Source organism: Protobothrops mucrosquamatus, unplaced genomic scaffold, assembly GCF_001527695.2.
Source record: "Protobothrops mucrosquamatus isolate PMUCROS unplaced genomic scaffold, P.Mucros_1.0 scaffold_133, whole genome shotgun sequence".
Lineage (NCBI taxonomy): Eukaryota > Metazoa > Chordata > Lepidosauria > Squamata > Viperidae > Protobothrops > Protobothrops mucrosquamatus.
This window is the reverse complement of record NW_015386209.1, coordinates 857660-872298: the sequence shown is the minus strand read 5'-3', so window position 1 is coordinate 872298 and position 14639 is coordinate 857660. Positions and strand designations below refer to the sequence as shown.

Below are 14639 nucleotides of genomic sequence, written 5' to 3'. Positions count from 1 at the left end.
GCTTAGTGCACACACAAATTTCAGAAGCACAGTAGACATTACACAAGATGTGTGAAAATACACATTTCTACCAATATATGATCTTTCCAAATACAGTACATGGAAATACTTTTCTCATCAGACATTCTGTTCACATCTCTGTTTCCGCTAATAGACTTTCTCCAAGGCCTGATGTTACCAAGACCATCTGGGAACTAGAATCTGAAATGGAAAAAAAATTTCTTTAGCATTGACACTGGCAATTTTTATCTTCCTTTAGGCCCCGTAGATAGTGCTGCCAAAATTCAAAAGCAAAATGGTTAATTTTCAGCCTGTGAATTTCTCTTTTAACTTTGTCTCAAAATCACAACAGCAAAAATCCAGCCATCTCTATCTAGTGAAAACAGCAGTTTCCTGCAGGTTTCAGCACCAAGAGACAAGGGAAGCCATCGTCAATTGCAGCAGAGTCTTTTAAGAACATCAGGTTTATTAAGCCTCACTTTCTAAACACCTTTGAAGTGTAATTACTGTAAAATTGCACGAAATCTTCAAAGCAACAAGTTTGTAAAACTACCTGGTGAGTTAACATTTGTTCCAATACAAAAGATAAGTTAACAGTCTGCATAATTTAAAGAAATTGAGATAAACAGCAAAAAGCTTAATAAGAACTTAAAAAGTTACAAACAATTTTAAGGGATCAGACAGTTTTGGAATATTAGGACTTTTGTTAAAAGCTTTGGGAAATAATTAAAAAAAACCAATTAGTCTATTAGAAAATAAGCAATAGAAATGTCAAATTTTGCCATTTTAAAAATAAAGCACTAGAGGGGCCTAAAGACTTCAGGCAGAAGAAAGAAAAAGAGTCTTGTAGAACCTACAAATGACACCTTTATGACATTTCAGGAAATTTTGGAAGAAGGGGGTTATGATCTGGTAGCTACGATGTCCGCAACATTGTTTTCCTACAGTATAGGAATGTATTACTTCCAAAAGATTTTAAAGAAGAAATGATAACTGGGAAAAGGAATATTTTGGAAGATTGACGGGACGAAAGGAATAAACAAGTATTAGTGCAGAAATACTGGGAAATAAATTCTGGACTATAAATCAGAGATGACAGACAAAATGGAACCTCAAATGGTAAGACAGAATAATTTGGATAATTATTTTTTATCAGATTTACAAACGTATATTAAAAAAATTGAAGAAACTTTTGAGATGGGAAAAACAAAGTGAACGGAGATCAAATCCTACAACAACATCAGAATGAAATAAGGACCAAGATTATCTATTCTTATCTATTCTTTTTTTTAAATTTCAGTTTATTGTTTATTACTGGTAGTCCTCAGCTTACAACCCATTCATTCAGCTGCTGTTTGAAGTTACAATGGCACTGAATGGTGATTATGACTGATCTTTGGAATGTATTTTTAAAATCCTTAATAAAGTTATTTTAAAAAAGAAAGAAGCACCAGATTTTGATGTTAGGTGTTTACTCTGATTCTGTTTTTATATCACTGTGACAGCTATGAAGTTCTGATGACTTTTAGTATCAGCGATATACCAAGGTAAGTAAACATTCAGCATGTTTGAAAAATTGGCACATACTTTTTCACAGAATTGTACCTTCCACTATTTATTTATTTAATGGTTAGGTATGTATAGCTCCAAATAAAGAATTAGGCTTCCATTTTTATTTTCCAAGTACAAGGTTTGAGGCCTATGTGGAAACTAGAGTAAAGATGCAGCAAACTCTTTCCCCCCTAAAATTGGAAAGAAAAAAGATATTCATTTGTACTATCTTATCTCCCAAGATAATAATATATTGCTGCATTAATTTTAGATATATTTTGAAGGTGCAACCATATCTTAACTTCTGATTTTCAATTATGGAACTGCTTCATATATAAAAAAAAAACCCTGGAAACCAGTCTGGTATGTGTTTGTAAGCAGGCTAAGTGACTCTATTAATTCCTACTGCCACATACCAATTTATATGAATGATTCAAGAAAATCACTTTCAGGATGAAAGCATTTATTTATTTAGTGTGTATGTGCACCTTAGTGTCTCCTGGTGACTGCCTAGACAGTCCCTGAAGCTTTCTTGTCTTACTATATTATTTTTTAAAGGAACTCAAAACAAAAGCATTATTTATCATTAATTTCAAAATCTTCCCCCCCCCAATTTATCTGAACCCTTCATCTGTTCTAAAATCAAAGTTTTAATCATCCTTTTTGCTGTTTATTCTAGAAAAAAATGTATTATTTATTAAGTATTTAAAACCTATTTCACAAAGGATTGAAGGAGACTCACTGGGTATTGTAAAACTTGTTAATTCGAAAGTTCCTAATAGCTGAAAAGCAGTTAACAAGCATTTTCCAAAAGCGATTAGGAAAGGAAGTATGCGAACCACGTGTCTTTTTGAGGAGCCAATTGTAGTTGGAACAAGATGGCTATTCCCTCATCTCCCAGAGCTTTAAAGCTACTGGAGATCGCTGTCTTGTGTCTCCCCACGAGGAACAACTCTGGAGCATTTGTGGGTGATCTCAAGCCCTCTCATTGTCCAGAGAGAAATTATGGAGAGGCAGTCTACTCGCTGGATCTTCATTCTGTCACGGTGAGCTTCAACTTTTGTGGTGCCATCTTCAGCTTGCCATTTCTTCCCTAGAAGTCTTCCCTGCAGTTTTCTTGGAAAGATTTTGGAAGTGGCTTGCCATCTCCATGAAAGCATTAACTATTAGTTTATAGTCAAATTTAGTATCCATCAGCTTCTATTAAGATTTCATCCTGAAACAGGAATTTCAGTTCTAGATAAACTAGGCCAATTATGCCAATACAAATAAATATTGGGATGAAAGAACAATACAATTTAGAGATACGATTATAAAAACTTCAATATTACAAGAATGGGAAAATATCTGTTCTCCATCAACTGTATGGTGATCTGAAATATAGAATTCCTCTATATTTGAAAAAGCATCTCATCACTAGGAGTCTCAACTAGTGGGCTATTTTAAGTATCTGTATAAACTATTCTACATGGCTAATATAAATTCTTATCTCTTTCCAAATAAATCAAAAGATAAAAAAACGCAGTATCCTAATTCCACATGCATGTAAATCTCCCACACAGTGTCACCTCCCATTCTCAAGAGGGAACCAATCTTACTGCTTTGACAGATCCAGGAATTCTTCTCTCTGGCCATCACTTCATGGGACACAGTCTCATCTTCTTCCTCCCCCTCTGAAAGAAGGTCTGAGATTTGCTGCTGTAGTTCAGGACTAATGTTGTTCTCTGCCAGGATCAATGTCCTCAGAGCTGTTGGATAGTTTTCCACCATGTCCAATAGGATCTGAATTGTGTCAGAACAGAACAGAGGCATCGTGAGAAACAGCTCACTCTAGTCACCAGGTGACCAAAAGGGGGAAAAAAAGATTTAAACTGGATCATAAAGATCGTTTGGAGGTGGGAGAAACTTCTAATATAATTTACCAGATTTCCTGCATGGATTGCCCATGACAGAATGGGAAGAAGCTAATCACCAGACTGCAAGAACAAGAACAAGCAGTTAGATGAGGGGATCCATACTCATTGCAATGAACAAGGATATGCATTCAATTTTGCAGCTACTAAGATTGTTTGCTGAGCAGGGACAAAAATAGCCAGAGAAATGATTGAAGCCTGGGAACCGGGCCCTTGATCAGTGAATAGGAGTGCTGATTTATTATCACCAGCTTACCAGTTACTTAGGAGCCAAGTGTGTGGCAGCAGAAGGAAACAACAACTAACTACTTAATAGCCGGCCATCGACACCCTAATTAACAGCTAAAAGCTACACACAACCAGGTGTCATAGAAATACAACTCATAGAACAGCCCAGTTCACACATTATGAAAAGAGAGAAGTCCCCTGGAGATGGGCTTCAGCATGAGCCTGAAAGCTTGGAAGAATAAATCTTTGGTCCTGATGACCGATTCAGATTGGATCCTGCAAGATCTAAAATGTATTTATTATGACATGGGATTAACAATGGCCAATTAATCTAAAACATAGTTGTATTTCTTCCTATTCCCAATTGTAATTACACAGAGCAAGTTCTGCATCACTAAAGAGAATCAGTTCTTTTGTCACTAATTCACTATCTAATACCTGTGACTGTATCCCTCTCTGTTGGTTAAAAAAACAACCACTCCCTTCACATCAAACCAAAATCTTAAGGGGAAGTAGGAGGTCTTCCACATCATCGAATTTTAAGTAATTGCAATTTCTTAGGTCTTTTGAAAAATACACAGGGGTGGGGATTATGTGCAAGCTTTGCAGTTGGTTACGCTGACTTTTTATGACTGGCAAGAGAAATAAGGGCAACCAAGAAAAATACTTCCTTACCATAGCTGACTGGTTGGTAAGTCCTGTCCCTTCCAAGTCTAAAACTTCTAAGGTGCGGCTGGATGCCACTGAAACAGCCAGCATTGCTGCTATCTGGTCACCTGTGGAACAGAAAGCCGGGAGAGGTGAGAAAAGCGCAGTGCAGCTCTACCAGACGCACCCACTTCAAGAGCAGCCGAATGTAAAGGGGCATCTGCCGTCATCTGAATGCTGAAAGTTTCTCCACTCTCCCTCAGATTATGGCTCCTGATGCTGAATTCCATAGTTGCAGCTTTATAAAGAAGATGCTGAGTTAATACTTCACCCTGTGTTGATAGTGCAGGGTGCTAGGCAATGGTGAGGAAGTTCTCCTTTTCCTCCTGCTTTTCATCCTTGGCAAACTAGCTAACAATAGCATAAATAAATAAATTCTCCAACACTGTGCAAATCTCTGAGTAATCCTTGTCTCTCCTTGTCTCTGAGTAGCCCCCTAGCAGCTTATGATTGGTTAGCAGATGAAGGACACGCACCACTCCTTGGGAGCCAAGGTGTGGGGAGGGGAAAGGGGGGGGTTATCCATCCTAGAGGGCAAGGTGAGGCAGGGCGTGCACAACTATGGCCAAGATGTTCACATGTGTCTCCCCCTTTAGTGGGATGAGTAGTATAGAGCAGCCTGGCTCACCAGCTGCCAAATCAGCTCAGCAATGCAGCTGGGAAGAGAAGAAGTTTCCATGGCAACCGCTGCTGGAACTCCCTCTTTGCCTTGCTATTTTTTGAAGCGGCAGCTGGGAAAGGGACAACTTATGCCCACCAAGTCCAGGATGTGGGATGGAATTCAGCCAATGACCCCACAAATGAGATATTGCCACAGAGTCCGGAGGAAAAGCTCATCATCTTGGTTCCAGGTGGCCCAATAGTGCTCTGCTCCTTCCTTCCTTGTATAGAATGGGGTTGTCCTCCGTCCTACTCGTCCAGAATTGATCATGTGACGATGGCAGGTTTGGTTTTGCACTTTCAGCTTTCAATTAAGGAGTGGTTTCTTAAGCTTTCTCTTATTGCTTCTGTTTCAAGCATGTGAGTGAAAGATTATTCCTGATAAACTGGGACCCGGCTTACAGACAAACGTAAGAGGGAAAAAAAGGGGGGGAAACCTAGATTGGAAGAAGCTCTGATTGAAAATTTACCAAGCCCCTACCAGCCTTTGAAGATCAGGTGGGGAGGTACAGTCCCAACACATGCAGAAGACAATGGGCTATAGAAGGTTGGGACAGAAAACACTGGATGAAATGGCACACAATTGGCCTGACTTTGTAGAAAGCAGCTTCACCAGCTGCCAAATTTGCCTTTTTCCCAAGCAACCTTCTCACAGTCCTTAGGTCCTCTTGATTAGAGGGCAGAGTAAACTGCTTTTAAATTACTACTGGTGTAAGGCAAGCATATCAAACCCACGAGCCGCATCAGGCCCTTCACAGCGAGTAATGCAGCCCTACAAGATTTTTTTTAAAAGTAAAGGAAGTTTGTTATTTATATACATTAACTACATATTTTCTAGGCAGCCCAAGACAATTCCTCTTCAGTGCAATGAGGCCCAGGCAAGTCAAAAAGTTGGGCACCCACGGCATAAGGCAATTTGACTTTGTTCCCTAACCAAGAAGATATAATGGCCTTCTAAGTAGTTCTGTTAGGTATTATCTGGATGTGTTTTAAGATGTAAGCCTTACATGACTGTGATTAATATTTATATGTTACTTATATGTAAGGATTGTGATTAATATGTATATGTTACTTATATGTAAGGGTGTAGGTCTATACACGTTGTATATAGTATGTTTAAATGTGTGTTATGTTTGTGTACACTTTGAGAGCAAGCAACTAAATTTCATTTTTAATGTGTGCCATTGTGCCCACAGTAAAAATGACAATAAAGGTCTGTCTGTCTGTCTGTCTGTCTGTCTGTCTGTCTGTCTGTCTGTCTGTCTGTCTATCTATCTATCTATCTATCTATCTATCTATCTATCTATCTATCTATATGTTATAACCTGTATAATCTCAACAAAATCTCTAGTAGCCAGAAGGACACACAAACACTGCCGAATATCCAAATCCAAACAGTCCTCTCACCCAGGGGATTGTAGTCCAAGTTCAGCACTCGCACCTGGGAACTATGAGCCACTGCAATAGCCAGACGTCCCCATCCCTTGGGGGTGATGCCAGAATTTGCACTCAGAGTCAGTTCCTTCAATCCTAGGTATAAAAGAAAAGCCAGGTGACCTCAAGGCAACTTTTACAAAGCCTCTTCCATTCAGGGTTGATATCACTGAATTATTAATGCAGCCGAAACTTATCCAACCCTGATCAATTAACCTCAAAATATATTTTCAACACACTCTTGTTCAAACTAGTGCTACAATTATTTGGTAAGCTTTGTTAGATATGGAGAAACTAGAAGGGGAGCAAAACATTTTCAGGAGCAAAAGAAGCTCAAGTTGCTTGAGTAGCTGATAGGCAAAGTGTTATCTTACCACCCCAACTGTCACAATAATGTAACAAATAAGCCAAATATTTGATCATGTTCTATCTTCCCCCAACTAATGCTGTTCAGATGTGCTGAAATGAGAGCTGAAATCCTAACCACTGTGGCCCAATGTTGCAACTTGTGATCCCACAACTATTGGAGCACAAGATTGGGGAAAGCTGTTTCGAGAATATTTCAAGTTCTGCTTGCTGATTCTCCAATTCAAATAATAGCTACAGGTAGTCCTTGACTCACAACCCTTCGTTTAGTGACAGCTTGAAGTTATATATATTCAAGAGTCCATTTTAATTTCACATGAAAAGAAGTATACTTCATTCTTAATGTTGTCTTGAGTTGAAAATCATTTATTTTTAATATAATTTTATTAAATTTAAAAAAAAAACATTTTGCTTGAAACTCATTTATTCTTAACTCCCATCATCTACCACGGGATTTCCATTCGAGCCCACTGCACTAAGAAACCAAAGCCATAATTTCTTTTGGACAAAGAACTCTTGATATTCCCACAATCCCTTTTGCTTTGGTGGAGCAAAAGTCCAAAGAGACCGCTGCAAAAGATGACGTGTCCTCTCTTCCTTACCTGACTTGGCCCCATCAGGAGGAAGAAGGCCACAAATCAAGTTGATACCTTCATCTCCCAGCATGCAGTCCCCCAAGTCCAAGGCCACAAGGGAGGGATGGATGGATAAAGCTGGGTTGAGAATGGCCAGACCAGCATCTGTCAGAGGACTCCCATGAAGGCTGCATAAATAAAAAGGAATTATTAGACTCCCTTTCCTTCGACTTGCAAATGATAAACAAATCCTAGGCCTGTGTTTCTCAACCTCAGCAACTTTTAAGATGTGTGGCTTTCAACTCCCACAAGTCTCAGCCAGTATCCACACATCTTAAAGTTGCTGAGGCTGAGAAACATTATGTGCTGCATAGGCACTTCGTTTCAGAAATTAGAATGAAATCAGGCACTGGTAGAAAAACACAGGAAGGTTATAATGGAGGACAAGAACACTCGAGCCCTCTGAAAGAGGTAGAGAAATGTTCAATAAAAAGACTTCTCTAAAAGCCCATTAATACATATTTTTGCCTGAACTTTCTTGTTTGGGAGCCCATTTCTTTACTGGGAGTGATCTTGAAAAACAAGGATGGTCCAACCTTGGCTAGTCTAAAGAAAAGAAGAAACAGGGGCGACATGATATCAGCATTCCAGTATTTGAGGGGCTGCCACAGAGAAGAGGGCATCAAACTATTCTCCAAAGCACAGAGGGCAGGACAAGAAACAATGGTTGGAAACTGACCAAAGAGAGAAGCAACCTGGAATTAAGGAGAAACTTCCTGACAGTGAGGACAATTAACCAGTGGAACCGCTTGCCTTCAGAAATTGTGGGCGCTCCATCACTGGAGGTTTTTAAGAAGAGACTGGACAGTCACCTGTCTGATATGGTAGGTTCTTCTGCTTGAGCAGGGGGCTGGACTAGAAGACCTCCAGGGTCCCTTCCAGCTTCTATTCTATTCTATTCTATTCTATTCTATTCTATTCTATTCTATTCTATTCTATTCTATTCTATTCTATTCTAATGTACACTTCTTAAAACTTCAAATTCATAATTGACATTAGCCTTATCCATTACTTGTTGAAGCTATTCTAATTACAGTGGTACCTCTGTACTCAACTGCTTGGTATCCAGTAGCATCGAATTTGCTACTCAATGCATTTTGTCAAGAAAATTTTGTCCCAATACTTATCATTTGTTTGGTACTCAACGCGCAAGCTAGAACCTGTTGGTGTTGGTTGCCTTGTGACTTGCTACCCTTTCCAGCAGAAACAATGGTAGCTCCTGCCCCCTACACATCCCCTTACAGTGTTATTTTAGTTTCTGTGGTTATTTTGTGTATTTTTGCACTTTTTTTCTCATCACTACAGGTAAAGTGAAGTTTTTATTTTATTTAATCTAAGTATTTATTAACTTTTAGGCTTATTTCTCATGTAAAGTCATGATATACAACCCTATGTTTTTACATATTGCCTTAAAAATTGCATTGTCTTGGGTTTGGGAATGCATTAAATTTATTTACATTATTCCTTAGAGGAAAAGTTTATTTGGTACTCATAATTTTTGGTACTTATCACACCTCCCAGGACCAATTAATGACAAGTACCAAGGTACCACTTGTATTTGGATCAGGTAAATAAAAGTCATACAACCTGCAGTTATAGGGACTAAAGCAGCTTTTTAAAAAATTGTAATAAATTTAAGAGGACTCTCCCTGACCTTCTCTGAAAATGAATATAAGATTTGGAAGCTCATTTAACTGTTCCACCAATTTATTGCAACAAAATGGCAAAAGATGGTTCTATGGCTTTCAAAGGTGGAGAAATTGCATTCCTACTAAAATCTATTGGATTTTGACTTCTTACCAGCTCCAGCTCAAATAGCAAACATTCTAATTTGTGTCATTTACTAATGACTACCTTTTACTCTTGGGAATTAAATTGTGATAATTATCAATATTCCGGATTGGATGACCTTTGGTTCTTTAAAATGCATTAAAATCCAACCTCCCAGAACAGGAAGATATGTTTCTTTGGAGCAATAACCATTTAACAATATGGAAAGGATAAATGAACTACGCTGAGGAACTCTGGAAGCCCTCATTCACACCTGAGTACATTCCATTTACGCCAATGAAACGCAACTTTTAAAGAAACCAGCACAGCATTTGCCCTGCAGGATTTGCAACACCGGAGTAGAGGCGACATTCTCGGCTGATACTAAACGGAGGGCCTACTCACAACAAAGATTGGACAGAGCGGTTTGTCTTCAGAGCTTCAGCCAATTGCTTGACCCGATTGATATTGGAAACAATCCCCAAGTTAAGATTAAGTTGAGCCAGGGAATGAGACTCTGCTACCCCCTTGCAGATGCGGCCGAAATCTCGATCAGAAAGTTGACAACCACGGAGGGAAAGCAGTTTGATGGAGTTCTCTCGCAAGCTCTCACAAATATCCCGAATCTCCGCACTGGATAAAGTCTCCCCAGAGATCTGAATAGATCCTGGCAACATCGCTCTGAAAACTATAAAACACACGTTTTACTACGTTAATCCGGATTGCTGTGCTCAGAAAATATGGGAAACCCAGATTAGCGCGCCAGGAGCGCTCTGCAATCCGGTTAAAAAAAAGAAAAGCAGGGCGTTACATAAAGGAGCGAACCGACAGTTTTATAATCCTGGGTAAAACTGGAAGATTGGTGCAATTTTAAATAAAAGGAATGCATCGATCAAAGCAATATGCGATTCGGAAAAGTCCTGCTGGGCGTATTGCACGAACTGGAACCGAGTTCAAATCCGAGTTAAAAGCTGGGAGGCTAACGGCGCCAAATGTCTAGACAGGGGGAAAAGGGAGCGCGCTCCATGTCTAAAGAGGAGCGGGAAAGTGAGCGGACTGATAGGTGGTGCAGCGGAGGGAATAAGAAATGCAAATCCAAATCAGAGCCAAAGTCTTTCCAGGATTTAAAAGCCGAGGGAAGGCGGGTTGTCTGGATTCTGCAGAAGCGGGAACCAGGTGTGCGCGGGTGTTTGTCTTCCGGGTTTGCTCCCGTTTCAGAGAAACCCTTCTTCCCCTGGCGCGCTTCTCCCCATCCGCAGCGCTCGAGTCGCAAGCCCGGGGGCTGATCGCCGTCTTGCTCTGCTCTCTCCCCGCAGCCCCACTTGCTCTGCTCTGGCCGCAACGGAGGCCCGACTCCTCCAGCCCGGAGACTGCGGGCTCTGCCTCCCTTCCCCGGCGCTTCCTCCTCCTCCTCCTCCTGCTTTCACCGCACCCGCGGCTACCGCTGCAGCGCTTGACGCAGCTTGACCGACGCGCGGATCGGAGCCGGGCAGCCCGGCCTTTCTCCCTCCTTGTGTCCCAGGGGAAGGATCCAGCTTGATTTGGCGCTGTGCCGGTTTCTATGGCGACCCTCCGATACTGGAGCCGCCGCCGCCTCTTGCCGAGACAACCGCTCGGCGGCGCTTGCAGCCACCACTTTTCACACTAAATCCCTCCGCGGCCTGGTCCCTCCAGGAGCCATAAGCATCCCTCTCCTGTACCTCTTCCCCCCGCCCCCGCGGCCCCCCCCCGGATCTGGAGAGGAAAAAAATAAAAGTATCCAGGTGGGGCTCGATGGGAGAATTGCAATTATTTTAAAAAGCAATAGCTGGACTAGATCCGAGGGGTTGTCTTAATTTTGGATAAACTGTTCCACCTTGTGGATGCTTCTGGGCGGAAATTCCTGGGGAGAGCCCCAGATCCCAAAGGGTAAACATCACGCCCTGGGAACCCGCAGTTTACTCAGCGGATGCTCAACGGTACTGTTTTTTTTTTTCTTCTCCTTAACCAGATTCAGCCCTTCCACCTCAGAGGGAAGAGCCAAGCTTCCTTTTCCATTTACAAAATCAGAGACCACCCTGCAGAATGTGAATCATAAGGTCTGTTTCTTACGTGCAGGAATTAGGACAGAAACTCCTAGTTACAGGAAACTGGGTAACTTTCAGGTGGGTGGACTTAATGATAATGATGACAATGATAATGATAATGATAATAATAATACATAAGTTGGAAGGGACCTTGGAGGTTATCTAGTCCAACCCCTCTGCTCAGGCAGGAAACCCTATACTATTTCAGACAAATGGCTGTCCAGTCTCTTCTTAAAAACGTCCAGTGTTGGAGCACTCACAGCTTCTGGAGGCAGGTTGTTTCAACTCCCAGAATTCCCCAGTAATTAATGGTATTTATCAAGAAAATTGAATTATATGTTTTATGTTATTACAAACTGAACATTAAGTCAGCCATATAACATGACACCCAGAGTTGCATTATCACTGAATGGAAGGCATATAAATTCAATGAATAATAATGGCTGCAATACAAATAAATAATGCAAACTCATTTCACTTTGTATTATCAGAAATAGGTCTACCTTTTTCTGCATTAATCAGTCTTCACTTTCAGTACAGGGTCCAATTTTGGGAACCACAATTAAGGATGGATTGAAACAAATTTAGATATGTTCAGAAAGAAGCAGGGATGATCGAGAGCCTAGAAACTATCTCCTATAAAAAAGATTAAGGGAATTGAAAATGTTTAATCTTGGGAAGAGAATCTTAAGAAGCTACTAATTGGTAGTCTTCAAGCAGGGTTGTTAAGAAAATTAGGCAACAACTGGTTTTGATAATCATTGGTTGTGTTCTTGCTAATTTACTCATACTAGTGCAATCATGTCTGGTATACATATGCATGAGCAAGTGTGCATCTGGAAAGAGTTTTTGTTAGTTCAATCCCTGGTCCCAGATTTGCTACCTAATCCAGCTTTAAGGCACAAGGCCTGGCGCTCTGTTTATATGCTATGTAGGGGTGTTTCAATGGGGAAAGAGTCCATTGGGTGCTCATGGGCTTAAATAATGGTCCTTCCCTCAATACGTATTGTTGCCAATGACTGTGCTATCACAGATCATTCAGGAGGCTACAATTGCCTGGGGTCATATGACAGTGTGTGAAGTTTAATGTTCATACAGCACATAGGAAAAACCATTTCATGACTTAGCATGATATATAAAGCAGTGTGATATCAGCAAAATGCTTGGCCTCTTTCTTGATTATCTGAGCCAAGACATACATAGCCTTCATACAGGGACCTCTTAAGGACATCAGTATGACTGTTGCATTATTAGTTTTGCTTATACTCTGTCCCACACAAAGTACTCCCTTGATGTTCACACAAACCATGCACGCAGGGCTGAAAAAGGCACAGTGGCAGTCCACACCAGTGCAACCACTCATGAGAAAGATACTGCCATCTTCCTCCAACAGTGTAAACAAACAAAAGTACAATAATTAGAACTTACAATGAAAAAAGAATAGGTTTACTTAATAAAACATTAATTGTATAAAGTACTTTGCAGAGTTCAAAAATACAAAAAGATTAAACAGTATGATCAACATTAAAGTAGTAACAGGAAAAGAAGCAACAGCAAAATCATAAATCACTGTTGCACTGACACATTATTAAAAGGTATGGGAGAATAAAACTGCCTTAGCCTGCCAACCAAAAGACAATGATGGTGCCAGGTGTATCTTGCTGGAGAAGACTTCGCAACTTAGAGGATTATGTCTAAGCCTGTGTATCGAAACAGTATCTGGAAGAAGAACAATGGAAAATAGTCAAAAGTATGGTTCAAATAAAATTAAAGCAAAACAATCTAGGATAAAACGTCATCACCCCAAGTCCCAGTTCATCAGTTTAATTTTTCATATGATAACTCCATCATCTTAGTATTTTATGCACTGTCTGGTATTGGTTCTTTGGGATTTTAGACAGGATTGGTTTTTTTTCATGTGGAGATGCTGATATTGTTTCCAAACAAAACCTAGACATTGTAACTGAACAGATGTTGAGAAGGGCTGTAAATCTCAATGGGAATTATTTCTGGGGAATGATCAAAAGGTGAGCTACGCCATCTATAGTGAATGTGTTGATCCATCAGGCATACAGCCTTCAGAATTTGGCTTAATAAATGCACTTTCACACACTACTTTTTCCATTCCCCCGATTCTCCAAAGTGCTGATGATGATTCATTATCACACTCTTCTACTCACCTTGCTACACTGAGAAGCAAAGAGTAATTGCTCTGCCCTAAAAATCCTCTTGACACTTATTCATGTGAAAGGGAAATGAATACCCTCCCTATCCAAGGTGAAAAGCTGTTTTGTCACTTTTCCCCTTGAAAAATCTCCAAGGATAGGTGGCCCACGGGGAAGCAGTAGTTTTTGCAAATGGGGACAAGGGCTGCCCACGAGCTCTGCAGAACTGCAGCATTTTAAAAGAAAGAAATGCTGCTGATGAATCAGAAATGACTGGGATTAGCTCTCCAACACTGCTGATGCCACAGGATCACAGGCAATCTGGAGCTGGTTTCAAGTTAAGTCCTCATGTAGAATTGCTTTGAGCTGCTGCCACCACTGTCACATACAGTAATACTCTAATCTAACTTCTTCATAACCCCAGTTTTTGAAATTATATAGCTGAAGCTTATTTGCTTGCTACCTTTGGCATGCACATTCTTGGTATTGCATGAAGAGATTGCTACTGCTTGTAGAAGAAGTGAGACAGCAGAAGGAGTTAATGAATACCGTCATATGTGGGTTAATAGATTAGATAGTAGACAACCAATTATTAGTTTCTCACAGCAGCAGGATAAGGATATCCTGTTTCAGCAATTCTGCTCATTTTGGAAAGACAGTGTACAGTATGTGTACAATCTATACCCAGCCCCACATAGAATCCTTGGTGCAAATCAGATTGATGCTTAAGGATATATTGGAACATGAGTGAGAATTAAAGATCCTTTCTTCTGGCAGAACATTTAGAAAAAGCTAGGAAGTTGTATTTATTTTAGTTCTCACATTTATATAGCTGCCCATCTCACAAAAGTGACTAAGTGCTGTACAATAAAAATTCACTGGCAGTGGCCATCTCTTCAGTAAAATAGCCTGTTCCCTGCAAAGCTTAGCCTTAGCGTCTGAGCTGATCCAGTCATGACTTTGTTTAATCCTTATCCTAGAAAGTAGCAGCTGGTATTGAAACAAACCTGGGAGGCACAGTTTTCATCAAGGAGTTTTGCTTACTTTAGCAATCAAACTCTGCAGTGGTTGCTTGGCTGAAGTTTTATGTGATTAATTAAATTCCAGGAATGCAGAGGAAAGGAGAATTAATTCCTGCTGTTA

At 40.3% G+C, this 14639-nt stretch overlaps 1 protein-coding gene across 1 annotated transcript; it reads right to left on the bottom strand.

The window, feature by feature from the left end:
* Nucleotides 1-9947, bottom strand: LRRC73 (leucine rich repeat containing 73). Its single transcript, XM_015818100.1, has 6 exons — nucleotides 9671-9947; nucleotides 7463-7623; nucleotides 6468-6590; nucleotides 4368-4468; nucleotides 3150-3333; nucleotides 1-201 (listed from the first exon to the last, which is right to left on the bottom strand). The coding sequence occupies exons 1-6, from the start codon at nucleotides 9940-9942 to the stop codon at nucleotides 131-133; spliced, it is 912 nt and encodes a 303-aa protein (XP_015673586.1). The 5' UTR covers nucleotides 9943-9947; the 3' UTR covers nucleotides 1-130.
* Between the last annotated feature and the right edge of the window lie 4692 nt (nucleotides 9948-14639).